Source organism: Capricornis sumatraensis, chromosome 18 (assembly GCF_032405125.1).
Source record: "Capricornis sumatraensis isolate serow.1 chromosome 18, serow.2, whole genome shotgun sequence".
Classification (NCBI taxonomy): Eukaryota; Metazoa; Chordata; class Mammalia; order Artiodactyla; family Bovidae; genus Capricornis; species Capricornis sumatraensis.
The window spans coordinates 23734914-23762168 of record NC_091086.1 but is presented as its reverse complement, the minus strand read 5'-3'; the positions used below and the strand labels follow the sequence as shown (position 1 = coordinate 23762168).

Sequence of the window (27255 nt, the reverse complement as noted above, 5' to 3'; positions counted from 1 at the left end):
AGTGATCTCTAGGATAAATTCCTAGAAATGGAAATGTTGGGTTAAAGTATATCCACATTTATGATACTGATGTATAATACCACATTACCTGAAGATATATGAAAACCAACCCCAGTTTTCAATACTGATACATTTAAATATTTTGGTTGGCCAGAAAGTTTGTTCCTATTTTTCCATAACAGCTTTTGGCCAACCCAATATTTTATGTTTATTGCCATGCTGTCAAAAAACATTTTCTAGAAACCAGTTTGACAGCTCCCTCAGTGCCCTCACGAGAAATGTAAGTTCCATAAATGCAGAGAATTTTATTCACTCTTCACTCCAGAGCTTGGGATAATATCTGCTGTATAAAAATGCTTAGTAGTTATTTAAGTGAATGACTGTGTGATATGGTAGAAATATATCAGAAGGTTCAGTAATTATATATAATATTCTGAGTATCATAAAATTAAGATATTGAATATGTTTATCAGTTTCTTTTCAGTGTAAATGAACTGATATGAATCACATTTCTATAAGTTAGAATAATAGTTGTCAATGGATACTCTCCATATTTTGTGAGCCTTAGGCTTTTCCTTGAGTCTTTTGCCTCAGAAGCTGTATGTCAGCTCCTGTTCCGTTAAACTTGCTGTATTGTGGTATTATTGATTAGTTGTAAATAAGAATAGAATTTTAACAAATTATGGACAACATTTCAAAAGATCTTAAAAATAACATGGGGTGTAAATGATGCTTAAGAAGCACTGTATACTAGTGGTGAGATTTGGGTTCCTGGAGGCAGACAAATATGGCTTTGAATCTTGGCTTGGTCTTTTCATGATAACATGGCCTCAAGAGTATCTTCCTTGGTACTGAGTTTCTTTTTTTGTAATATGATGATGAAATAATAGTACATATCCCATTGGATGTTGTGAGGATTATGAGAGAGAATGATTTTTGAAATGAGTTCAGTAACTAATTAAACTGTTCTGTAAATTGCCATTTGATGATTATTTTAAGAGGTTCTTATTATTATATAACATTAGTCAAGTTACTTGGTTTATTTCGATTAGTCAGTTGTCCAATTCTATAAATTCCTGATCCTCTTGATGAACTTACTAAAATTTATGTCTTTCATAAGTTTCTGCTCTCTTTAGAGAACTCTGACTGATGCACTAATTTTGTTTAAAAGAGAATAAAATTCCTTCTGTCTTGTAGCTACTGTATGGGACCATTGCATTGAGCTTCTGTATAAATTTTAACATGCATATGGGATCTTGGTGATTTTATTTTTCCTATATTGAAAATTCTGCGATTTCATCATCCTAGAAATTACTTTATTGTTAATTATCATTAGTTATAATTTATTCTCAACTGTGCTTAAAAAGATTGAAGCAGTATGAAAATGAGAGAATGATGAGATAGCCAGAGGATGAAGCAGTAGTGAAACTGGTTGCTGTCCTGAGGTTTTCTTACTGTGTTATCTGCTGTGTTGCATCATCTTTCAGGAAGGTGTAAAAGAAGACCACAAACACTATCTCTTTGCTATTAGTTTTCATTTAACACAGCTGATAATTCAGTTTTTCATTGTCTGCTCAAAATGGCTGAGAGATGAAAATTGACAGAGGGAAATGTTTCATGATTTTTACATGAATCCAAAGATGGATACTGTTTAAGAGACTGGTAGCAGCCCCCTAGACCCCAGTGGTGATAGTGAAACTGCCTAAGTGGCATTTTAGCCTCTGTGACTTCAGGTGATGACATCCTAGGTGAATTGTCTCAAACTCAAAGATTGATGATGAGCAGTATATCTCTCTATTTCAAAGAGGAAATAACAGCATTCTCTTCTAGACGGTCATTCATCAGGAAAGTGTATAGTATTTTGTGACAAAAACCTGGACCATCTCATTTGCTAAAAGGACATGTGACATCTTTTATGATGTTTATACACCAAAATTTATTGACACGAAAAAGTCTGTGATATTGAAATTCTTAAACATTTTAATAAAGTTTTTTTCAGTATCCCTTTATATTTATTTCTGCAAAGTTTTCATAACATGTTTTAAAAAAATATAGTAAAAGGTGTTTTGGACCCATATGGTAAATGGTGATTCTTGCCTTCTCTGATCTCTGAAGGCTAATGTAATTGAATACTTGAAATTGAAAACCTCTGCCACAAATAGTTGATACCATTTATTCATATTAGGAATACTTATTATTGCTAAATACCATTCCTGGCTTCTGGGATAGAGCAAAGCAAACAGGCAAAGTTCTTGAATCTTAAGGATCTGACATTTTAGGTGGAGGAGACTGATTATGTCGGGATTATAAGTCCTATGGAAAAGAAATAAACAGTAAGAGGAATAGAGGATATTTAGTGAAATAGAATACTTAATAAATAATTTTTTATTTATTGCAAAGTGATTTAGGTTATTGAAGTGAGACACTGAGGAGATGAAATACTGTTATTTACTTGTGGAAGATTGAAGGCATTATTACAGTAATGGAATGATTTTTACTTTATCTAATTTTAACTTTTTAATATGATATGATAAGTATATTTTAGTTTCCCTGAGAAAGTGTATGGTAAATTCTTACAACAGAATAAATTGAAACCCTTCAAAAATGTTTTTCTTTTCTAGGGTTTTTTACATGGAATATTTGAACGTTTAAAACAATTTTTGGAATGCAGTAAGTACTTCCATGATAGTAATTTTTACTGTAGAATCCTTTTGTATTAGTAGCTTCTGTTTGGCACATGCAAATCTCGAGGGGCTGAAATCTTATATCTTGATAATTAATTATCTAAAATTAAATTGGAAGCTCAGTTTTGTCTTCATATACCCGTTTTGTCCTAAGTATTGAAGAAGCCTTTTTCTAAAAAAACATATTTTGTGTCAATTCCTTCTTCCCTATTTCTACTTGCTACTACTCTGTTCCATGCAGATGCCCACAACAGTAGTATGTTTAGCAGATAATCATTGAGTATAGGCCCTGTACCACATGCTGTTTAGACATTTTGTTGATTCTGTTTTTTTTTTAGTACATTTAGTATATCTGTTTGATATAAATATCCTTAAATGGTACTTTCACTGTGCAAATCTCTGGTCTGCTAACCATTACTGACCGACCTGTAGAACCCTTTCTAATCTACTACCCCATATGGAAGAATTTACTGTTTACATTTGTGTTGTATTATGCTGGTGATCTGCTATCCTTTTCTCTTCCCTATGATTATAAGCACCTTTTCTCAGAATGCACACACATGCCACACAGGATACACACATATATGTATATTCTTGCACACACATATGTATAACATGTATGTGTGTGTTTTTTATGTGTGAGTGTATTTGGAGACTTAGTACCCTGAGAATATTCCTTAAGTGTACTCACTTTTAGGGGAGCTGCTGATTATTTTGTCAGTCATTTTCAGTGTAGTAGAACCATTATTGAGTCTGTTGCTAGGTACTATAAGAAAGCTCATATGATTTCCTTTTCCTTAAAAGTAGTAATTTTTCTCTGGTTTTCCCCATGGGAGAATAAAAGGGAAGGATAGAAGTCCATCCAGGAGAGGAGAATGATGTAACTGATGAGACAGATTATGAGGTGTATGATTAGGGAGCAGGCAGGATAGTTAATGAGCTGATGGACATTATTCTGAATGTACAAAAATTCATTACACCAAGAAAATGATCAGAAGAAAATTGTTAGAAAGAAAAACAAGTATGTTAATCTTTGAATTCTTTGTTTTTATTTATGTTACTTGAAAAGTATTTTAACTATGACAACATGGTGTTGCAGATAAAATTGCTGCCTTTTTACTATGAAATGGGCTCAGTTAGTGTTTTAGGATTAATTTTGTGAAATATGGCACTGAGCATTTCTGTGTCAAGCGTAAGGTCTTGCTTTCTAAAAACTTAAATGTTATGGTTTACTTATTTGTTGTTTGGAGTAGGAGTGTACACTCATGAATTCATAATGCGAAATGTGTAAAAACATATCTGACAGTATTTTTGTAAAAGTTTTGTCATTGTCTTGGTTGTAAATTTATAGAATATTATTAACTTGTGCTGATATGTGAATTGTATTTTTAATAGGTAGAAGTATAGGTACAGATAATGTATGTAGAGATAGACTGGAGAAGACCATCATTCTTTTTACTAAAGTGGTAAGTTTTTTTTTTATCTTAATTATGTTTTCTCAAGTGAAATATAGATACTTGAATTTAGTAAAGAAAGTGATGTTTTTTAAGCATACATTTTTGATTTAGTGTTAAAGTAACTTATTTTCTTACTGTGTACAGGAAAGCTAAAAAAGCCTTTTGTATCTTAAAGCCTTTAGAATACATATAATGATTAAATTTATATATACCATATGTCAAAGTGTAGAAGTCACCTGGATATAAAAAAATCCATCCTAATAAAAGAGAATTTGATTCCTCAAAGTCTCATTATTCTCAAACCCACTGGAAAAAGCAGAGATAAAAAAGATAGTGCAGCACAGCATAAAGTAGGTAAGATGTTAGAGTAGATAATACCAAAAAATCAGTATATTCATAATGATAGTTTATCATCATTAATATCACATATCTTTTGAATAGAATTGTATGGGTGCACTGTCTGAGGCAATATGTATATATTTCAGATAAAATTATTTTATAAAAAAATTAATGGATATAGACAGCCAAATGCACAACACAGAAAACTCTACAGGAAATGATCTGTTACCACAACGATGTGGTCACATCAGGCCTCATTCTCCCATAAAAAGTTCCCATTTCAACAATAAAAATTTCACATGTTTAAAAAAAAAAGAGAGAATCGACACTATTGAATCCTTATTCAAAAAACCAACTATAAGAAATTTGTGAGGGAACTTTCCTGGTGGTTCAGTGGTTAAGAATCCCTTCCAATGTAGAAGATGGGGGTTCAATCCTTGGTTGGAGAACTAAGATCCCATATGCCACATGGCATGGTCAAATAAAAAAGTAATAATTTATGAAATTCATGTTTATAATCCCATGACTTTATTAAAGCTTTTAAAATTGGAACATTTTACATGTGCCTCCAAATAGAATGTGTTAACATATTCCTTTGTTTCTAAACCCCTTCTCCCATATTTCTTAGAAATTTCTAGTTGGATAAGAAACTCGATCACATTCAGGCCTTTCTTGTTGTTTTTAATGATGGGAGGCAATGGAGTAGGGTGACAATGACAGGAATATTTTACAGGTGATGCTGTGTATTTCCTATTGCATCACACCAGGAGATGCACAATGTCTGATTGCTTAAAGTTGTTTATTGAGTTATCCATTATTAAATTCTTCAACAGCCTTTCCCTTGATTCTAGCAGCCATCGATGATCATGGCTTAGATCTTTTGTTTGAATAGGGGTTACAAAATGATGGCATTCTAATTCTATTAATATTATTCCTTTTACATTTATTAGCTGGAATTCTATGTAGAGGAAATCTCTCTCATCAACTATTTGATACATTGACATGCAGTTGATGCAGGATACATTTTTGATTATTTGCCTTTATTATTTTTTAAAGGCCTTTCTTGTACTTTTGGTTATCACATTTGCTGATTGATACAGAATTAAGTATGAAGTAAGTTTATTTTGAATCTTGTAGTAGAAGTAATAGAAAGTTCAGGTGATGAGATACAATCTGATTTATTTCACATTGTATGGTATACCCCAGGGAGTATATTACCTGTGAAACTGGACTTCCCACAAGGTTCCAAACTTGCTAAGTGTTTATTGCCAGTTATTAGATGTACCTATGAATGATTATATTCCTATGTGAATTTGAAGAAAATATATAAAAATTTTTTTCTTATAGCTTTTGGACTTCTTGGATCAGCATCCCTTTTCATTTACTCCTCTAATTCAGAGATCACTGGAATTTTCTGTAAGCTATGTGTTTACAGAAGTTGGTGAAGGTGTTACATTTGAACGATTCATTGTCCAGTGCATGAATCTTATTAAGATGATTGTCAAAAATTATGCTTATAAGCCATCCAAAAATTTTGAAGGTAATGCTTTACTGGTAGTTTTATTTTTTTCATTTCCTTATTTTAATGTTAGTGTGAAGTAATAGCTATTTTTATGTAAGTTTTTTGAAGTTCATTTAAGTCTGAGAAATAAACTATTGCTGGGACATGAAATAGAGATAAGGATTAGAGCTTTTGGTATATAAATGCCAGCTTTTAAAAGACATACAGTGCATTTAGTAAACTACTGTCTTTTGTAACACAGTAGAACATCAGTTGAAGCCTAGGTCTTTTAAGAATTAAGTACTTCAGTAACCTCTGTAGCTCATTTGTAGACAGTATTTATTTGTACAATTAAAAGTTTTCTTTTGATCATATATAAAGTGATTCTAGGCAGATTCTGTTGCTTCTAGAATAGGTTAAACTGTTATATTGCAATTGACCCTTGAACAACACAGGGGTTAATGAGTATAACTTACAGCTGGCCACTATAAGTGAATATGGATTCACTGTTCCTGTGCATCTGGGGATTCATCCAACCGTGTACACTGTAGTTTAGTATTTACTGTTGAAAAATATCTGAGTGTAAATGGACTCACAAAGTTCAGGGGTCACCTCTGTTTGGAATTCATTCATGTGTATGTTTATCACGATGAATGAGAATGTCTTGTAGAAGAGAAAGAGAGACATATAGGTAAGCCACTTCAAAATATGACGTGATAATGTAGGATGGAAATGGACTAGCCATAGTGGTAAGGTAGAAGCAAGACTGATGTGTGTGTGGTATAAATAAAAGCAAGAGCATCTTTGAGATATGTCCATAGTACAAATGAAAATTTATATACTGCTATTTAGAAGGTATTCTTAAGTTTATTTGTTTCACTATCCAGCATGGGTAGAATACTTGTCTGTATAATTAACTTGGAAATTTAATTTTTCTAGATAGCAACCCTGCAACTCTGGAAGCTCATAAGATTAAGATGGCATTCTTCACATATCCTACTTTGACAGAGATATGTAGAAGATTAGTCTCTCACTATTTTCTGTTAACTGAAGAAGAACTGACAATGTGGGAAGAAGACCCGGAAGGCTTTAGTAAGTGTCAGTTTTTCAGTTTTTGCATGAATTTTTCCTCCCTTTCATCAATAGATATCATGTATTTGATGATAGGTATAATAACATTATATTTTAATGTAGTGCTTTGGTTCTGAGAATATAACTTTCAAAAGTTAGTTTATTCTGTCTTTACTAGCCATTAGTACAAATTGAGAAGCAGAAAATGAATGACTTGTTCAACTAAACGGAATTTTTTTCCAGAAAGATAAAATTTTTTAGAGTTATATAGTTTAAAACAAAAATATGAAATTAATTGTCTTTCTCTGTTATCAGATCACTTTCTCCTCTGTGGTTCATTCTTTATTAATTTTTATTTGTAGAAATTTTTACTTCAGAAAGTAGTTTGGAGATGAAAATTTTTCTGAATTGCTGAATGGATTATCTATTTAAGATACTTTAATTTAAAATTAATTTTTAGATGATTAAAATATTTCTATAGGACATCTATTTTAAATATAATTTTATTTTTTAATTTATTTTAGTTTTGGTGGGCTTTTCTCTAGTTGCAGAGCGTGGGCTCCTTACTGGGGAGGCTTCTCTTGTGGAGCCTGGGCTTCTTACTGGGGAGGCTTCTCTTGTGGAGCGCGGGCTCTAGGGCGTACGTACTTCAGTTGCTGTAGTGTGAGGGCTCAGTAGTTGTAGCTCCTGGGCTCCAGAGCACAGGCTCAGCAGTTGTGGATCATGCCCTTAGTTGCTCTGCAGCATCCTGGATCTTCCTGGTCCAGGGTTTGAATGCGTCATCAGCTTTTTTGAATGCGTATCTCCTGCTTTGGCCAGTGGATTCTTTACCACTGAGCCACCATGGAAGCCCTGTAGGGGGTCTGTTTAATCTAGTCATACTTTAGTAGTAGGTAGACTATCAGGGCCTTTGCTACAGAAAATCAAGGAGTTGTGTGCTTGATAAACTACTTGGGTGTGAATAAAGTGTGTGTCATTTATTAGGTTGGTGCAAACATAATTGCAGTTTCCAACCACGAATGTTAAATCATCATAAGTAGGCTCAAACACACCTTTATTAATCAAAATAGGAACCATTACAATCAACACATTCTTTGCTTATGAGAAATGTTTGTTTATTCCTGTAACATAAAAATTCATGTTTTGGGATTTGAAAAATTCCTAAGGAAAGCATATTCTGCCTCCTGCTGGTTGTGGAAGCATTTTCCTTGCAAAAAGTTGTTGAGCTGCTTGAGTAGTGGTAGTCAGATGGTGAGAGAGCCATCAGGTAAATATGGCTTCAATGGTCCTCTCAGTGGGTTGTCGTCAACTTCTGATGGCTGGCTCCTCATCTTCAAGACTCTTGTTTCTTTGCAAAATTTCTTGAACCACCAATACACTGTATGTTCATTAGCAGTTCCTGGGCCAAATGTATTGTTGATGTTGTGAGTTGTCTCCACCGCTTTATGACCCATTTTGAACTCAAATAAGAAAATCGCTCGGATTTGCTTTTTGTCTAGCATCATTTCCCTAGTGTAAAATAAATATAAACAGCAAGTAATAAGTCATTAGCAATAAAACAGAATTAAAAAGGTGATACATTAAGGTGATGGATAGCATAACCACAGTTATTTAAGACTGCATTTCAGTATTAGGCAAAGTTCAACAGTGGAAAAGCGCAATTACTTTTGCACCAACTTAATACTTCTGCTGTGGTCAGACATGGGCTAGGTTTTAGCCTCTACCCATCCCTTTGACTGGATGCCTTTGTGTACTTTTATACATATATTTCCAATATTTTTAAAATATCATAAACATTTTTCTAAGACTTACCTTCTTTTTTGTTTAGAAATATTTTAATCCATTTAGAAAATATAACACTACACTGTATAATGCATATTTTTTGTTTTTGTTTTTTCTCATAGCTAAACTCTTATGCTTCCTATTGCTTTTTTAGTATAGTAATACCATATTATAATATGAAACACTGAATCCCCAGAGTTTTAAGAGTTCTGGAAATATTTTACTTTAAATATAGAAAATTTATGGATAATGTGACTAATCATTTAAACTTGTAAAACATCACTATTGTATGAAATGATTCTCAGGATTGTAATGACAGTGTATCAGGTAATGTCACAGACTCAGAGAATGACAAATACTTTGAGCTTTTCTCCATACAGAGAGAGAGAGAGAGAGAGAGAGAGAGAGAGAGAGAGAGAGAGAGAGAGAGAGTGAGTGTGTGTGTGTGTGTGTGTGTGTGTGTGTGTGTATGTTTGGTTTTTGGATGTGGCATGAGGGATCTTAGTTCCCTGACCAGGGATCGAACCCATGCCCCCTGCCTTGGAAGCCTGGGATTTTCACCACTGGACTGCCAAGGAAGTCTTCGTACAGACTTTTTTTTTTTTCGTACAGACTTTTTAATGAAAGTGAGAACGCTTTTGGTTACGAGCACTTTGATGTACACAGATGTCATCTGTAACGTATGGTAAAGAGATCTGTGTAAGGCCTTGTGTTCCCAACTGTTTGCTCTTTGTTATTTTATAATAATTTGCAGCTGTATTATATTGATCTTACTGAAAATCTTGATTTTCCAAACTGAGATTTTAGAAACATCATTATTGCATTTGTGGAGAGCATCATTTGTCATATTTTTAATTGCAGCAGCGGAAGAAACAGGGGGAGATTCTTGGAAGTACAGTTTGAGGGTGAGTATTGATTGGAGGAAGAATTGATAGGGAAAAGGGTTTTTTTTTTTTTGGCTTGTGTAACTCTTAGTAGAGAATGATACTATATTGAAGATTTCAAGCTTTAAGTCAGGTAAGAAACATATTTATTATTGCAAGAGTCCTTATTTGAGAAGAAAGCATCTAATTAAATTATGAACTTGAATCTGAAATTTATTTGTTAAGTTGGAGGTTTGCAAACTGAATTTTTCTTCATTTTACAAATTGGAAATAATTGTCATTGCAGAAATAGGACATGTTTTTGAAAGTTACCTTTTTTGGCTAGAAACATTTTTTTCCTCCTAAATATTTCAGTAATTATAAAGCTTCTTCTGGTACATTATTTCTCTTACTACCTAGTATGATTCTCAGAGACCAGCCCATTGCTTTCAGTTATAGAATTCTTTTAAAATATACTTTATTGATATGGCTAACATTGAGGAAGGTTTATCAAATGTGGACTTTGAACTGTTCTTTTTTGAAGACTTTTGTTTATATAATTTGCATTATCTGTTTCATAAACTTCTATAGAACTTAAAAGTTTTATAAAAAATTTTTTTACTACTCTTAAGTTTTTAAAACTTTCTCTTATGGAAACTGTTAAATATATTGAGAAACAGAGTGGTATCATGAATTCTATATACAACACCTGTTTTATCAGTTATCAACTCGTGGCTAGTCTACTTTTGTATGAGTACTCCTTCACCTACTTGGATTATTTTGAAGCAAATATCTGAGATGGTGTATCATTTCATCTGTACACATTGAAGTATGTACATTTGTAATTGATCTTAAACATAAATCACAATACCTTCAAAATTTAATTGCATTCTATTTTATGAAACAACTAGTGATTTAGTACTTTTAAGAATGAAAATGAGTCTTTATGTAATTAACATTGTGATTTCTGTTTTTAAAATTTATATTTAACTGGAGGATAGTTGCTTTACAATGTTATATTGGTTTTCTGCCATACATTAACATGAATCAGCCATAGGTATACACATGTCTCCTCCCTCTTGAACCTCCCTCCCACCTCCTGCTCCATCCCACCACTGTTGTCACAGAGCACCAGGCTGAGCTCCCTGTGTTTACAGCAACTTGCCATTAGCTATCTATTCTACACACGATAACAATGTGATTTCTTTTGCACTTTGTGTCTGTTAAAGAAAATACAACTCTGTGGTGAATTGAAGTCATTAATTGCTGTTGTTACTTATGTCACTGCCAGGAAAAGTAAATAATTTTTAACATACTAATTCTTACAGTCATTTATAGTTCTGAATCTGTAAGTAAATGTGGTTCCAGATTGCTTTTTAATTTTAAAGAATTAAGTAAAATGTAAATGGAAAATTTTCCTCTCTGTAGTTTTGCATTTTTGCATGTATAATGCCAAATGATTGAAGTAGTGAAGTAACTTTTCCATGTTATGAATGAAATTATTATAATTTTATTTTATTTCCCATTGGGTTTATGAAAAACACTAATAAACTTTTTTCAAAAAAAACGTCAATTGGAAACATATTCAGAGTTTTAAGAATGAGTATTCTTTGCGTAGAATTAATCATTGCAATATACCATTGTTTTCATTAGAAACTTATTTTTTTTCCCAACAGCCATGCACTGAAGTATTATTTATAGATATATTCCATGAATATAATCAGACTCTAACTCCTGTACTTTTAGAAATGATGCAAACACTTCAAGGTGAGGTATATTTTGTGATATTTTGATTTATCTATTAATCAGTGTTCAAAAAAATATTTTGAGTTCCTGCTATGATGTGTTTCCTAGATCATATACCAGACATGAATTTGAGAAAGACTGAATGTGTGCTTTTCTGAGAGAGTAGCCTTCAAAATAGAAAATAAGAATGGCAGTTCACAAATGAGACAGGCCTTGATTGTGATAGTTAGATTTTGCTTTAGTAAGCATACTAAAATAGTGGGCAGTCATGTATATTGCTTGGAGGAAAGAATCTATTTGGAGCATGTTGTGAGAAGTACTGGGTGAAAAAGTTAAAATAATAAATGTTAGCTTCATGACGGTGGGAGTGGAAAGAATGTAATGGATTTAAGAGAGAACTATGAAGTGAAATGGGTGGCACTTGATCTTTGTACATAAGTAATTATTTAACTATTAAAAGTGATTTGTCATTTCTGACTATTCTGATATAGTGTAAATTTCAGGGAGGAGGCCTTGAATACATCTTTTTTGCTCACCCTGTTCCCAATGTCTGGTACACAGAGTAACTGTTTGTTGATTGATTGACTTTTGGCAATTAACTCACACTGCTGGGGAAGGGAATCTTACACAGATTATTTGATTTGGGCAGGAGTCGAATTGTAAGGGATCAAGTGTTGAGTAGGTGGTAATGTAAGGAAATAAAGGTAGGAGGATCTCCTGTAGAGAAGGAGATTCTTGATCTTGTTCGTACCATCAGAGGGTAGCTCACTTTTTAGGCTTTTGTTTTCTCAAAAATCTAATGGAGTGTTCCTGCTTAAATTATAAACCAAGGGAGTGAATGAGCTATCCATCAAGTATTTTGTGTTCATTTAAAAGATAATGTGAGCATTCATTGTAGTTTCATATAGATTGATTTCTGATGTACAGTTATTTACTAATTTCTTAATGCAACATTATAGATTCTTAAATTTGGTAATATACTGCTGAAGTTACCTTTTTTGTTGTTGTGTTTAGAACATTATTTCCATTTTCTCCCATCCATGTATTTTTATTAAACCACTTCAGGAAACTGGTTAAGCTAATTAGGTTACCATCTGGTAAGCTGCTCTTTGATGGTAAGGTTTACAGTGATTTCAGAGTTTAGTTATTTTCTTTCCAGTTCTGGAGTGATTTACTTATATAGGGCTGTATGCTTAAGAAATCATATTTAACAGCAGAAAAGTGCTTTGATAAACTTGCTAGGAATCTTTCTGTCCTAAAGAAATATGCTTACTGAGTAAACTAAACTGTGTTCTTTGTGTCTTAACTGTGGTCTTCTCCTTCTGGATAGTCGTGCAGGGACTGCCAGCTCTTTATTCTGGTTTCCACGTTACATAATGGTTCTCATTTACATTTTTCATTTTGTTGTCGAATCTTTAATGTATTGTCATAACCTGGCTTATTTTTTATATTTAGAAAAATAAAACTTTCTGTATGAATTGCCTATTCTTGTTCTTTTTTTTTTTTCTTCCTATTGTGGGATTCATCTTTTTATTCTTTTTAAAAATTTTCTCTTATAATCATGATATAATACAGTAGTTAGCAATTTCACATATATTTTCTAGAATGTTGCTTGATATAACATTTTCCAAATATGTTATAATGGTTTCTAAAGCTGTAGTATGGCTCTACGTGTTGTAACTGTCTTCTCTAATGATGATGATAAAAAACTGAAACTTTTCTCTTATATATTTAATATCCACAAAATACATTGTAGTTAGCTGAATTGAGAAACTAACAAATTGAGTTTAAGTGTTTTTTAAAAACTGGTTTTAATTTACCCTTGCTGATACTTGTTTTTTCAGGTCCCACTAATGTGGAAGATATGAATGCACTATTAATCAAAGATGCTGGTATGTTAAATGAAAATGATTTAGAAACATTTGTTTCTTCAGTACGGTGTGTCTGTTTTGTGGCAGGTGTTATGCTCGGAGAGTTGGATTACAAAGATATCTAAAATTTAGGAATTATCTGGTGATAGAGAGTGAGCAAACAGTTGATTATAACAGTACCAGTTGATTAATGCTAGAATAGATGGTAATCAGGTAGTGCTGTGGAAAACTACAAGGTATTAATAATAGTTTTGATGTACCCAGGGAGCGTCTCATAAAGAAGTATTCTGTGAGGACACAGGATAAGTGAGGGGTAATAAGTGGCGAAGGTGGTTCCAGATAAAAGGAGCGGTATGGACAGAAGCTTGAAGGCAAGAGGGATAAGCACAGTTAAATTTTGAATTGGGAGTATTTGATTTAATTGGAACATAGTGTTTAAGGGGTTGTGGTGAGAAAGAGGCTCGAAAGAGGGTTATCAGGGACCTTAGCATAAATCCTTGCATCCATTTGGCAGCGGATGTTATTTTTATAGTTTGACATGAATGATTTTAAATGAATGTATCTTTCTCTTTGAAAACACTGAATATTTAAGAACAACATAGAGTAATGTAATTTAAATGTTTCTAAAATGTTTGTTTAAATAATTTCCTGGATTAACACATTGTAGATTTCCCTTTATTAACTTATTACATATTTCAAAGTAGTCTTTAAGATTTATTTTCTTACATAAAGACATTTAGCACTTGGCCCAGTATTTGAAATTAATTCTTTTTTTAAAATCTTCTTCTTAGTGTATAATGCTGTTGGATTAGCGGCTTATGAGTTGTTTGACAGTGTTGATTTTGATCAGTGGTTTAAAAACCAACTTCTTCCAGAATTGCAAGTCATTCACAATAGGCAAGTATAAAACCTTGTGTTTGTTATACACTTATCTTACCTTAGTGATTTTCTAATGACGACTAGAAGGTGTTAAAATTGCCTAAAATTAAAAAAAAAAATCATAGTATGACTTAGCTAATAGTGTCTAATGTAGAAAGGAATAAGACTTGAATCTTATAACTGAAAAATAAGCAAAATCATTTGTTATTATGTTATTTTACTTCTAATGTGAATTGTGACATGTCTGAAGTATTTGATAAGATAGTTTGCAGGATGAAATTTTATGCAGAGATAATGGAAGATAGAGATCTCTGAATTCTAGATGAAGATTATGTACAAAAGGAAGCCAGTTGAGACTTAGCAGAGGCTAGGGCAGATGTCAAAAGGAACATAAACAATATCGATGAAAGGTGGCTGTCTGAGGATCACAGAGCATTGCAAGTCTGTGGGGAAAAGAAATTGCAGTGGCACCATGGCAGAAAGCGTTTGGAGACACTTGAGGCTCTTTTTAAGGTGTCTACTTCAGTAGTAAAGATGAATCTGACAACTTAGTAAGTAGGACTTTTGCCCGATTTTAATTTTAGTGAATGAGTAAAATGGAAGGGGAAAAAGCATTTCATAATTTGTATAAATTTTTCTTCATTTAAAATTAGACACTTAAAAATTTTCAGGAGCCTTTTTTTCTTGTTTTGAATTGGGAAGTTCTAGGGATTTATTTCTGTAAATGTGGTACTTATCAGAATGCTTAGTATACAGTCATAGAACAGTTAACATGGCTACCTTAATACATGAATAGATTCATGTATGGATCATTTTATAAATATTTAGAGCAATAGGATTGTTAGCTAGAGATGCTTTAAAGGTAATTTTCACCATTAAGTAGCTATCCTTTCAGTTTTCAGTCAGTTATTCAATCACGAAATGTTTTCAGCACTGGGATTTGCTGTGGCCTGTTGGGGCAGTGGTGATTAAAATGTTTTTCAACTCTGCCCTCTGGTTGCTAGTGAGCCTTTGATGGAGAGAATGCCTTCAGTATTGAGACAGATTTGCAGTTTGATTGTCCTTAAATCCTAGAGGCTATTTAAGTCTAGAGCTGTGCTCTCTAGTACAATAGCTAGTATATATGGTTACTGAGTACTTGAAACGTTCTTAGTGCAAATGAGGAAATGACTTTAATGAACTAAAATTTGAATTTAAAACTAAAGCAGTGTAAAATATATATTGGTGACATATTGAAGTGATAATATTTTGAATATATTGCAATAAGTGAAAATGTTAAATTTTCATATGTATCTTTTACTTTAAGGTAGGTACTGATAAATTTAAAATTGCATATTTTGCTTACATTATGTTTCTTTTGGACAAAACTGGTTTACACCCGTATTTCTCAAACTTTAATATGCATATGAATCACCTGGTGAACTGGTTAAAATGCAGGTTCTAAGGTTTAGGTCTTGGTCAGATTGTGTGATTCTGTCATCCTTCCAGCTAATGATCCTGTGGGTCTGGGATTCACACTTTGAGGAGCAAACTGACCCTTACTATTAACTTTGCCTAGAAGTGACCGTCATCTTAGAATCTGAACCTTTCTGAGTTTCATTGTCTTTGTCTCGAATGTTGAATGTGGTAATCCCAGAGATCTCAGTCCAAAATTGAAGATTCTGTGATTCCTTCATGTTCTCTATACAAGTCTTGTTTACTTCTACCTCTGTGACTGTTCAAATCGTCCCTATCCCTTGAAAAGGCATTTTTTCTGCCCCCAATACTATTTATCTTAGTGAAGTGAGTGCAAGTCGCTCAGTCGTGCCGACTCTTTGTGACCCCGTGGACTGTAGACTGCCAGGCTCTTCTGTCCATGGGATTCTCCAGGCAGGAATATTGGAGTGTGTAGCTGTTCCCTTCTCCAGCTGATCTTCCTAACCCAGAACTTGAATCCAGGTCTCCTGCATTGCAGGCGGATTCTTTACTGTCTGAGCCACCAGGAAACGCTGTTCAAATCCCACCTCCCTCTGCCTGCTCTTCTCTCTTATGTTTTTGCGATCCTAGTCTAAAGTTTTGTGGCCTTTAATTCTTTTAGATATGTTAAACATTTTGAGAGCAGGAAATGTACTTTTTATAGGAACTTTAATGAGTAATTCTTTATATGTGTTTAATAATCTTAAAATATTGTAATTTTCTAAAAGGTGTGTTATATTCCTTAGTTTACTACATTGTCACCCAGAAATATCATCTTGCCACTAAATAAGTATAATACCGAGAGCTTGTGTCTACAATTCTTGGACATAGATGGTTTTTCCCTTTGCCTAAAGAACCTTCATTTTCTTTAGCAAAGATGGCCATAGAGAAACAAGTGTATGTACATGTTACTGTAAATGTCTTAAGTCTAGAAATTTCTCACAGTGTTTTCAAAATAATCTTTGTGAGATGAACAGAATTGGGATTAGAAAATTGTGTACCGAAGTTCCTTTATTTTTATTATTATTATTACTTCTTAATAGCCTCTCCTGTCTCAGGGTTTGGGACATCAGCTGCTTACACCTATTAAGATGAACTATTTTTGGTTACCTGAAGAATAGAAGTGAACTTGGCTTTTATGTACATATCTATGTTGTAATTACTTAATACAGAATAATCAGATTTATAATATGTCTGCTAAGAATTTTCAGTTTTTTAGATCAGAACTTTGTTGTTAGTATTTGTACTGTGGTGCATTTAAAAGTAGCTTTTAGATTTTTGTATAAAATGTATATTGCTTTCTTATTACATTTTAGATTTAAATGATGAAATACACTTAGTGAAATAGGCTTCTTAAAATATATAATGTTTTAATTGCATGGTTTTCCCATCTAGGTATAAGCCATTGCGGCGCAGGGTGATTTGGCTCATCGGTCAGTGGATTTCTGTGAAATTCAAGTCTGACTTAAGACCCATGTTATATGAAGCAATATGTAACTTGCTTCAGGATCAAGACTTAGTGGTATGTTGCTTAAATGTCTTAAAAGAGTTCTTTATAAGTTTAACATATGTCAAAGTTCAAATTCAGAAATGGTTTATATCTTTCTTTAGAATGTTGGCAGTCTTTCAATGCTGTAGTTATTCCTTGGTGAGAAGTTTGATTTGAAGGAAGAAAGTCTTTTTAACGCCGTTTGTCCTTCTCATCACTAGTCAATGAAAAAAAATTAACCAAAGTCTACTAATCTGTAAATATTTATAATTTTTTAGTACAAATAAAAGAAGGCAGTTTTCTTAAAAAAAAAAAATCCCTTTATAGCTTAAATATCCTTTTTCTTATTCAAGATAGAATTTGTAATTTTCACGTTTGAGCTAACACCGTAATCTGTTTTATCCTTACTGTTGATTCTTTTTTTGTCTTTCAGTTTTGAGAAGTTTTTTTTTTTTTAGTTTTGTTTTAGACTTTGAAATTGTTTCTTTTAGGATTTTTTCTTCATGTGTAGCATTTCACATAATATTCTTGATTTTGTGTTACTGAAAACTTGATAATGACTTCTTCATTGCTTTGTTCCACTTCAGTAGGTTTGTTGCTTTATTTTATGTTGATTACTCAGAGAGCTTTTTTTTTTTAAAAAGAGGTTTTCCCTCAGTGCTATGCCTGAGTGAGAATATATTCATGACTTACTGTACTTTGTCTTGTACTTAGATTTGACTCCAGCATAGTCTTTAAAAAGTGAATCTGGTTGTCTTTTTCAAAGTTTCAAATTATTTGTAGGTAAAATTAAATGATTTTTTCCCCTCAAATTATAATAAGAACTTATTTAATCATTTCTCAGTATTCTACCTTAAAACATTATTTTAAACCTACCTGATTATCCTGTCTTCCAGCAAAGGTTTGGGTCATTTTTCTCATTTTCACATGTGTACATGATAATATAAACTATTTTTAATGTTTAACAAAAGAAAACATAATTAGGGAAATTACAAAATTAAGAAAACATCATAATTGAGAGAAGCATGATGCATTCTAAAAGCAAATAGAACTGATCTTTGGATTTTCTGCTTAAATGTTACTTACTTTGTATAAATAATTGAGAATTTACTCTAAATATCATTCTATAATTATTAAATAGTTTAAGGAACCCCTGCTTCAACAAGGGAATCTAGTTTTATTTTATCATGTTTAAATTCTTAGAAGTTTATTGGTAATATCTAAGCTCTTTCTAGGAATACTGTTTGCTGGAATTAATTTACTTTTGTAAATAGAATAAATTCTATTTATTTAGAATAAAGCATTTATAAGATTTAAGTTTTGTTTTCCTTCTTGGAAATACTATTTGCTATTCTGTCAGTGGTGTCAGAGAGAAGAAATTAAATGCTTTATGTGAAAGTGTTACAAAAGATACAAATTTCAGGTAAATTTTCTTTGGAAAAGAGAAATTTCTTGAATTTTTTTTCTTCTTTCTTTAATGAATCTTTTGGGAAAGAAATGAAGAGAAAAAAGTGTCATTTTGGTCAACACTTTAAAAGTAGAACATTAATTCTATCCCATTAACAAACATTATTGGGCAAAAGGGTTTCATGACAAGTTTGGAAAACACTGAACTACATATTCAAATAATCCTCTTTCCTATAGCATCAATCAAAATATTAAAAATGTGCATTGATTGTGTTGTGACTATCCAAGATGACAAATACAGTAATATCCAAGGAATGCACTTTGAGGAAATGCTGTTGCAGATACAGCTTTTGCCCCTTTGCTGTACGTCTTTTGGTGGCTATGTCTCATTTGTTTGTTATAACTTCTTAAGAAAACAGTGTTTTGTAAGGCACTAAGTTAACATTGCATAGTTTACCCCCCTCCTTTTTCTTTTAAGTACTTTTAAGATCAATAGTATGTAAGATATACTGTTCTAATTTCAACTTGTGAGAAATGCTGGCTAATGAAATGTAGGAAGATAGCATATACATATAGACATATGCAACAATGTACAAGTGTTCAGACATATATGTACAAACATACATACAACTGCATTTGTATGTGTATACACATATGAAAAAAGTGAAAGTGCTAGTTGCTCAGTCACTTTGCAGCCCCATGGACTGTGTCCCGCCAGGCTCCTCTGTCTATGGAATTCTCCAGGCAAGAATACTGCAGTGGGTAGCCATTCCCTTCTCCAGGGGATCTTCCCTACGGTGGGATCAACCCCGGGTCTCCTGCATTGCAGGCGGACTTTTTACCATCTGATCCACCAGGCACGCCCATATACTTTGTGGGTGTATGTACACATTTACACATATACACACACACACAAAGCACATAGATTCTCATGAATCTAAATCTTCTTTGGCTGTCAGAGTCCATGTTCTCTTGCTTGATTGCTGCTGTTACATAGATGGGATACATATAATTGTAGTTGTCTGTGTGGCTTCCTAGTATTATAGACATGTTATTACAAGGCTGGCTATGGCAGAATAGAAATAGTACAGCAGCTGGGAAAACCAGCTTCTCCAGTTGGTATCAGTTCAGTCAGTCAGTTCAGTTGCTCACTTGGGTCCGTATCTTTGCGACCCCATGGACTGCAGCACGCCAGGCCTCCCTGTCCATCACTAACTCCCAGAGCTTACTCAAACTCATGTCCATCGAGTTGGTGATGCCATCCAACCATCTCATCCTCTGTTGTCCCCTTCTCTTCCTGCGTTCAATCTTTCCCAGCATCACGGTCTTTTCCAGTGAGTCAGTTCTTTGCATCAGGTGGCTGAAGAATTCAGCTCAGCATCAGTCCTTCCAGTGAATCTAATTTCCTTTAGGATTGACTGGTTTGATCTCCTTGCAGTCCAAGGGACTCTCGAGAGTCTTCTCCAACACCACAGTTCAAAAGCATCAATTCTTTCACATTCAGCTTTCTTTATAGTCCAACTCTCACATCCATACATGACTACTGGAAATACCATAACTTTGACTAGATGGACCTTTGTTGGCAAAGTAATATCTCTGCTTTTTAATATGCTGTCTAGGTTGGTCATAGCTTTTCTTCCAAGGAGCAAGCCAGACATCCTGGAATGGGAAGTCAAGTGGACCTTAGGAAGCATCACTATGAACAAAGCAAATGGAGGTGACAGAATTCCAGTTGAGCTATTTCAAATCCTAAAAGATGATGCTGTGATAGTGCTGCACTCAATATGCCAGCAAATTTGGAAAACTCAGCAGTGCACAGGACTGGAAAAGGTCAGTTTTCATTCTAATCCCAAAGAAAGGCAATGCCAAAGAATGTTCAAACTATTGCACAATTGCACTCATCTCACACGCTGGTAAAATAATGCTCAAAATTCTCCAAACCAGGCTTCACAGTACTTGAAACCTGAACTTCCAGATGTTCAAGCTGGTTTTAGGAAAGGCAGAGGAACCAGAGATTAAATTGCCAACGTTCATTGGATCATTGAGAAAGCAAGAGAGTTCAGAAAAACATCTACTTCTGCTTTATTGACTATGCCAAAACCTTTGACTGTGTGGATTCCAACAAACTGTGGAAAGTTCTTAAAGAGATGGGATACCAGACCAACTGACCTGCCTCCTGAGAATCTGTATGCAGGTCAAGAAGCAACAGTTAGCGGACATGGAACAGCAGACTGGTTCAAAATTGGGAAAGGAGTACGTCAAGGCTATATATTATCACCCTGCTTATTTAATTTATATGCAGATTATGTCATGTGAAATGCCTGGCTGGATGAAGCACAAGCTGGAATCAAGATTGCTGGGAGAAATATCAATAATCTCAGATATGCAGATGACACCACCCTTATGGCAGAAAGTGAAGAAGAACTCAAGAACCTCTTGATGAAAGTGAAAGAGGAGAGTGAAAAAGCTGGCTTAAAACTCAACATTCAGAAAACTAAGATCGTGGCATCTGGTCCTATCACTTCATAGCAAATAGAAGAGGAAATAGGACTATTAAAAAAATTTTTTTTTTTATGAGCAAGGAATGTTTATTGGAGGGCCATGCAAGCAAGGAGCACAGGGAGCTTATGCTGAAAAACCTCAAACTCCGGAGTCTTTAAAATTTTATAATATGGGAAACTACTGTGTGGAGGAAGTCTCTATCCCTGTGAGTCGCACAATGATGTTGTTTGATCCAGGGGATTATAATGCAAGTTGAGTGAAAATTGTTTGGTTTATTTGAAATAGTATTACAACTTTTCATCAATATTTTGTAATTAAAACTTGGTCAAGGGATAGTCAGTAATCATTGATGATACTGCAATATTTGAAAATTTTTTTTTTGTAATGTTGGAAATTTTGATTAGGTTTAATATAATGCTAATGCTACTTTGAAAATTTGTACTTCTCAGTTTATTTCTGACTCATCTTTAAAAAGCGGATGCTTTTAATTTTTTTACTTTTTAAAAGTTAAGAATTATATCAAGTAAAGAGAAAATTTCAGCTCTAAGATTAGAGCTACCTGGTTTTCCATATTTCCATTGTAATATTTTAAGTATGTAAGAAATAAAACATTACAAATGCAGTGAAATCTCTGTATCTTTCTTTTCTCCCACCTGTGTCTTTCTGTGCTCATTCTGTTATCTTTTTGTTGAGCAGAGTTTTTTAAATTTTAGTGTAATCAGATTTATTGATTTCTTTTTTCTGTTTTGTTGTTTTTTCTTGTTTCAAAAATTGGTTTTCTTCATACTTCTTTATTCCATCTGAGATTTATTTATCAACATGATATCAAGTAAGGTTCCATTTTTATTACTTTTTAAATAAGGATAACAGTGCTCCAGTGTTTATTGCAAAATCCATTTAAAAAGGATCTTCTGCATGTTTTCTTCCATTCCTCTAGAACATGTTACTTAGTAGATGCACTGCTTATTTATGGCAAGTTTCAGATTTTAGAATGTTATTCAGTTCAGTTCAGTCGCTCAGTTGTGTCCCGACTCTTTACGACCCCATGAATCGCAGCGCACCAGGCTTCCCTGTCCATCACCAACTCCCAGAGTTCACTCAGACTCATGTCCATCGAGTCAGTGATGCCATCCAGCCATCTCATTACCACAGTATAAATAGAATGGCTAAATTTTTGATGCAAGGAAGTTTTGTTTTATAGGACTCTAGATGATTCTCTAACCAGAATATTCAATTTACGTACAGGGCTGCTTTAGTTGAAAGCTTTCTGACCCATTAATGTCTTTCAATTTTGGAAATTATAAGTAATTAAAAAAACTCATTTTTACTTAGGTTATTTATTCAGTGTTCAATAAAGCAAGTGGTAGTTGCTTGAAAATCAGTGTTAGTGTACTCTGATAAGGACTTCCCTGGTGGCTTACATGGTAAAGTGTCTGCCTACAATGCAGGAGACCCAGGTTCAATCCCTGGATAGGGAGGATCTAGAGAAGGAAATGGCAACCCACTCCAGTATTCTTGCCTGGAAAATCCCATGGATGGAGGAGCCTGGAAGGTATAGTCCATGGGGTCGCAAAGAGTCTGAGGTGACTCTACGACTTCACTTTCACTTTCACTTTTCACTTTGACTCTTAAAAGAGGCAGTATATAATGTATGTTGTGGTACAACCAGGAGATTTATAGTTTGGGGATGGGTGTTTTGGGGTTATTGTCTGTCAAGCAAAGAAAAGGCCATCCACATGGGCAGACTGACTGCCAGCGTAGCAATAGTGAATTTTCTAGATGGAGTTTAAGAAGGCACTTTGGCATGCACATGATCTCAGCAGATCCTGAATGGGGAGTTGCAGCTGGGATCTGGGCAGAGGTAGTTTTAAACAAGGTACATTAAAACTCTCCTATCTTTTCACTTGTGTGTCTTTTATGGGTCTCCCAATTCTATCAGACTTTCTGTCTTACAGTTTTGATTTTGTTTTCCCACGTGTCCATCCTTCATGTCTCAAAAATACTATTACAGAGTTTTTCCCACTTGTCCCTCCTTCATGTCTCAAAGCACTGTTGTAAACTTTGCGTTAGTCTGTGTTTTCACAAAATGAATTCTGAATTCACTTATATTCAGCAAATATAATTTCCAAAGAAAACATAAAAAAATCTGTGTTTGAGCCATAAATTCCTAGGACACTCTAAAGCCAGGAGGAAAGGCAGCCTTAATCTAGTAAGTTTCTTGTAGTCCGTTTTGGCTTTGTATTGATATGTCTGGTATCCGTACTGCATGAAAATGAGCTTTAGAATTTTTTTCTTAAAAGGCAGTGAGTGAATGGAAGGTTTTTGTTTTTTTCAGTCCTTTAAGAAACTTATTTACATTGCTTGTTTCAGAATAAGTACATTAAAATATTGTAATTCAGTGATCTTGACTTTATTGCAGAATAGAATAAAAAGAGTACTGTAGTAGTTCCAAGTAGTAAAAGAGCCAGTGAGTAGGATAATATTATTCATATTAATGTATCTCTTATGCCTAGCATCGAGTCAGAAAAATAGAAAATATTTAATAAAACAGTTGAGATAAGGATAAAAGATTATAAAGTTATTACTCTGTTTCTCTTCAGCAGAGAAATAGAATCTATTTCAAAATTATTCTCTCATGTCTGTCTTACATTTTCCTGATGGTTTAAGTCCCTGAGACACTGCCATTTCTTTTGGTCCCAGCACCTTGCTCACTGCTTTAGTGTGTGAAATTCCCTCCACTGCTGTGGGCAGGGTGGTAGGGGTCAAGCACTAGGTTCCTCCAAGCCTGGACCTCAGCTCAACCACGGTGACAGTTAACGAGAAGGCTCATTCTCATGCTGGTCATGGCAGTGTCTAGTTACTCTTGCCTTTATGTAGCAACCAGTCTTCTTTGGAAGTAGTGTTAACTTGTGGTTCCTTCTTGTTCATTTCTCTGTTGCTGTCATGCTTCTCTGGAATCCTTCCAATGATTCTGATGGCTTGGTGGCCCTTGTTTGCCCCCGTATGGAATTACTTTGTTATGGTTTTAGAAGTTTTTTGATGTCTCAGATGAATGTGTAGGGTAGACTCAGGCTGAGTTCATAGTCTGAATCTGGTTCTCTCCTTAAGAGGTCTGTGTCTTTTGTGTGAAAAGTCATGTTTAGAGTCTGGTTAAGGGAAAATTTTGTTTGTTTTGTTTCATTTTCTTGCATTTATTTATTATTTATTGAGTTGTGTGTTAGAAATTGTCTTAGACTTTCTTCTGCCCATCTTTTATCCGATTCCCCTACTCTTCAATCTAGAAATTCAGGTTCTGACTTTCTCCTCCCATAACTTGTGAATTGCTGCAAAATTCATTGTCCCTATGCAATAAGTGCTTCCTGTTTCTTCTATAGCTCAGGAATAGCTAATTTTGTTTTTCTTTATGTTTGTCATTTTAAGTGCTCTCTTTTATTTTTTTTAAAGCTGGTGCTCTTTTCTTCCCCTTATGATCTGACTTCCTATTCTTGTAGTTAAAGTGCAGGCAAGTCATCATGACTCGTTTTATCTTTTTGTCTGTATGGAATACAGCACTGACTTCCATTTGTTAGGAGGGAAAACACGTTTAGTTTTCATTCAGGGGTCTCTTTCCTATACTTATGTGTGTAAATGTCATTGTTGTGGGTAACGTGCATCTCTGATCCTTTTGTGGAGGAAGATGAATGAAGATTTAAGGATAAGTTGCTGCTGGCAGTTTGATTTCCTTTGGGTGGGGGGCATGTTTCATGTCCTGTTGTTGGTGAATTAAATTTAGTACATGCCTCACCATGTACTAAATACCAACAATTTGAAGATCCTAGAAATAATTCATGCTCTCAAGGGAATTATCCTGTTTTTAAGCTCTTCATATTAGCCATTTTTATTAATGATTGTTTAATATCTGGGTGTTTTTTCCCCCTGCTGGATTGTAAGCTTTTCTGATAACAAAGACTAAGTGTATCTTGTTCTTGTTCAGTCGCTTAGTCATGTCCGACTCTTTGCAACCCCATGTTCTGCAGCACAGCAGGCTTTGTCTTTCACTATCTCCCAGAGTTTGCTCAAATTCATGTCCATTGAGTCAGTGATGCTATCTAACCATGTCATCCTCTGCCGCCCTCTTTTCCTTTTGCCTTCAGTCTTTCCTAGCATCAGGGTCTTTTCCAGTGAGTTAGCCTTTTGCATCAGGTGGCCAAAATATTGGAGCTTTAGCATCAGTCCTTCCAATGAATATTTAGGGTTGGTTTCCTTTCAGATTGATTGGATTGATCTCCTTGCAGTCCAGGGGACTCTCAAATGCTCTGCTGCTGCTGCTGCTGCTGCTAAATCACTTCAGTCGTGTCCGACTCTGTGTGACCCCAGAGTGGGTTACCATTTCCTTCTCCAGTGCATGAAAGTGAAAAGTGAAAGTGAAGTCGCTCAGTCGTGTCTGACTCTTCGTGACCCCATGGACTGCAGCCTACCAGGCTCCTCTGTCCATGGGATTTTCCAGGCAAGAGTACTGGAGTGGGGTGCCATCGCCTTCTCCGTCAAATGCTCTGCAGCATCACAATTCAGAAGCATCAGTTCATTGGTGCTCAGCCTTTTTTATGGTCCAACTCTCACATCTGTACATGACTACTGAAAAACTGTAGCTTTGACTACATGGGCTTTTGTCGGCAGAGTGACGTCTCTGCTTCCTAGTATGTTGTCTAGGCCTGTCATAGGTTTCCTTCCAGGGAGCAAGGATCTTTCAATTTCATGGCTACAGTCACTATCAGCAGTGATTTTGGAGTCCAAGAAAATAAAATCTGTCACTGCTTCCACTTTTACCCCTTCTATTTTCCATGAAGTGATGGGACCAGATGCCATAAACCTCATTTTTTGAAATGTTCAGTTTTAAGCCAGCTTTTTCAGTCTCCTCTTTTACCCTCATCAAGAGGCTCTTTGGTTCCAGTCCTATGGCCCCTGCTGAGTTTTACAAATTTGCGGACTTACTGAATGCAGTACTTTAACATCAACATCTTTTAGCATTTGAAATACCTCAGCTGGAATTCTACCATCTCTACTAGCTTTGTTTGCAGTAATGCTTCCTAAGGCTCATTTGACTTCACCCTCCAGAATGCCTGGCTCTAGTTGAGTGACCACACCATCGTAGCTGTCTGGCTCACTAAGACCTTTTTTGTATAGTTCTGTGTATTCTTGCCACCATAATCTCTACTGTTTCTGTTAGGTCCTTACCATTTCTGTCCTTTATTATGCCCACCCTTGCATAAAATGTTCCCTTGATGTCTCTAGTTTTTTGAAGAGATCTCTAGTCTTCTCCATTCTCTTGTTTTTCTGTACTTCTTAGCACTGTTCATTTAGGAGGGCCTTCTTGTCTCTCCTTGCTGTTCTCTGGAACTCTGCATTCAGTTGAGTGTATCTTTCCCTTTCTCCCTTGCTTTTTGCTTATCTTCTTTCCTCAGCTCCTCAGACAACTATTTTGCCTTCTTGGGTCTCTTTTTCTTGGGGATGGTTTTGCTCACTGTCTCCTGTACATTGTTACGAACCTCCTTCTGTAGTTTTGCAGGCACTCTGTCTACCAGATCTAATCCCTTGAATCTATCTGTAATCTCCACTGAATAATCTTAAGGGATTTGATACAGGTCATACCTGAATTGCCGAGTGGTTTTTCCTACTTTCTTCAGCTGAAGCCTGAATTTTCATTAAGGAGCTAATGATTTGAGCCACAGTCAGCTCCCCATCTTGTTTTTGCTGACTGTGTAGAGCTTCTCTGTCTTCGGCTGCAAAGAATGTAAATCAGTCTGATTTCAGTATTGACCGTTTGGTGATGTTCATGTGTAGAGTTGTCTCTTGTGTTGTTGGAAAAAGGTGTTTGCTATGACCAGTTCATTCTCTTGGTGGAATTCTGTTAGCCTTTGCCCTGCTTCATTTTGTACTCCTCGGCCAAACTTGCGTGGTAGTCCAGGTATCTCTTGACTTCCTGCTTTTGCATTTCAAACTCCTATGATGAAAAGGACGTCTTTTCTTTTTTTGGTGTTAGTTCTAGAAGGTCTCATATGTCTTTGTAGAACTGGTTAACTTCACCTTCTTTGGCATCAGTGGTAGGGGCATAGGCTTAGGTTACTGTGACATTGAATGGCTTGCCTTGGAGATGAACTGAGATCATTCCGTCCATTTTGAGACTGCACCCAAGTACTTCATTTCAGACCCTTCTGTTGACTGTGAGGACT

General features: G+C 34.7%; 1 protein-coding gene across 1 annotated transcript in view; it reads left to right on the top strand.

The window, feature by feature from the left end:
* The window catches only part of IPO11 (importin 11), a 165117-nt gene that overhangs the window by 28167 nt on the left and 109695 nt on the right, over positions 1-27255 (top strand). The window contains exons 7-15 of the mRNA XM_068990382.1: positions 2622-2670; positions 4080-4150; positions 5828-6020; positions 6921-7073; positions 9696-9739; positions 11374-11464; positions 13288-13335; positions 14106-14211; positions 17044-17170. Of these exons, the coding sequence (XP_068846483.1) occupies positions 2622-2670; positions 4080-4150; positions 5828-6020; positions 6921-7073; positions 9696-9739; positions 11374-11464; positions 13288-13335; positions 14106-14211; positions 17044-17170 (882 nt within the window). The remainder of the gene's footprint in view (positions 1-2621; positions 2671-4079; positions 4151-5827; positions 6021-6920; positions 7074-9695; positions 9740-11373; positions 11465-13287; positions 13336-14105; positions 14212-17043; positions 17171-27255) is intronic.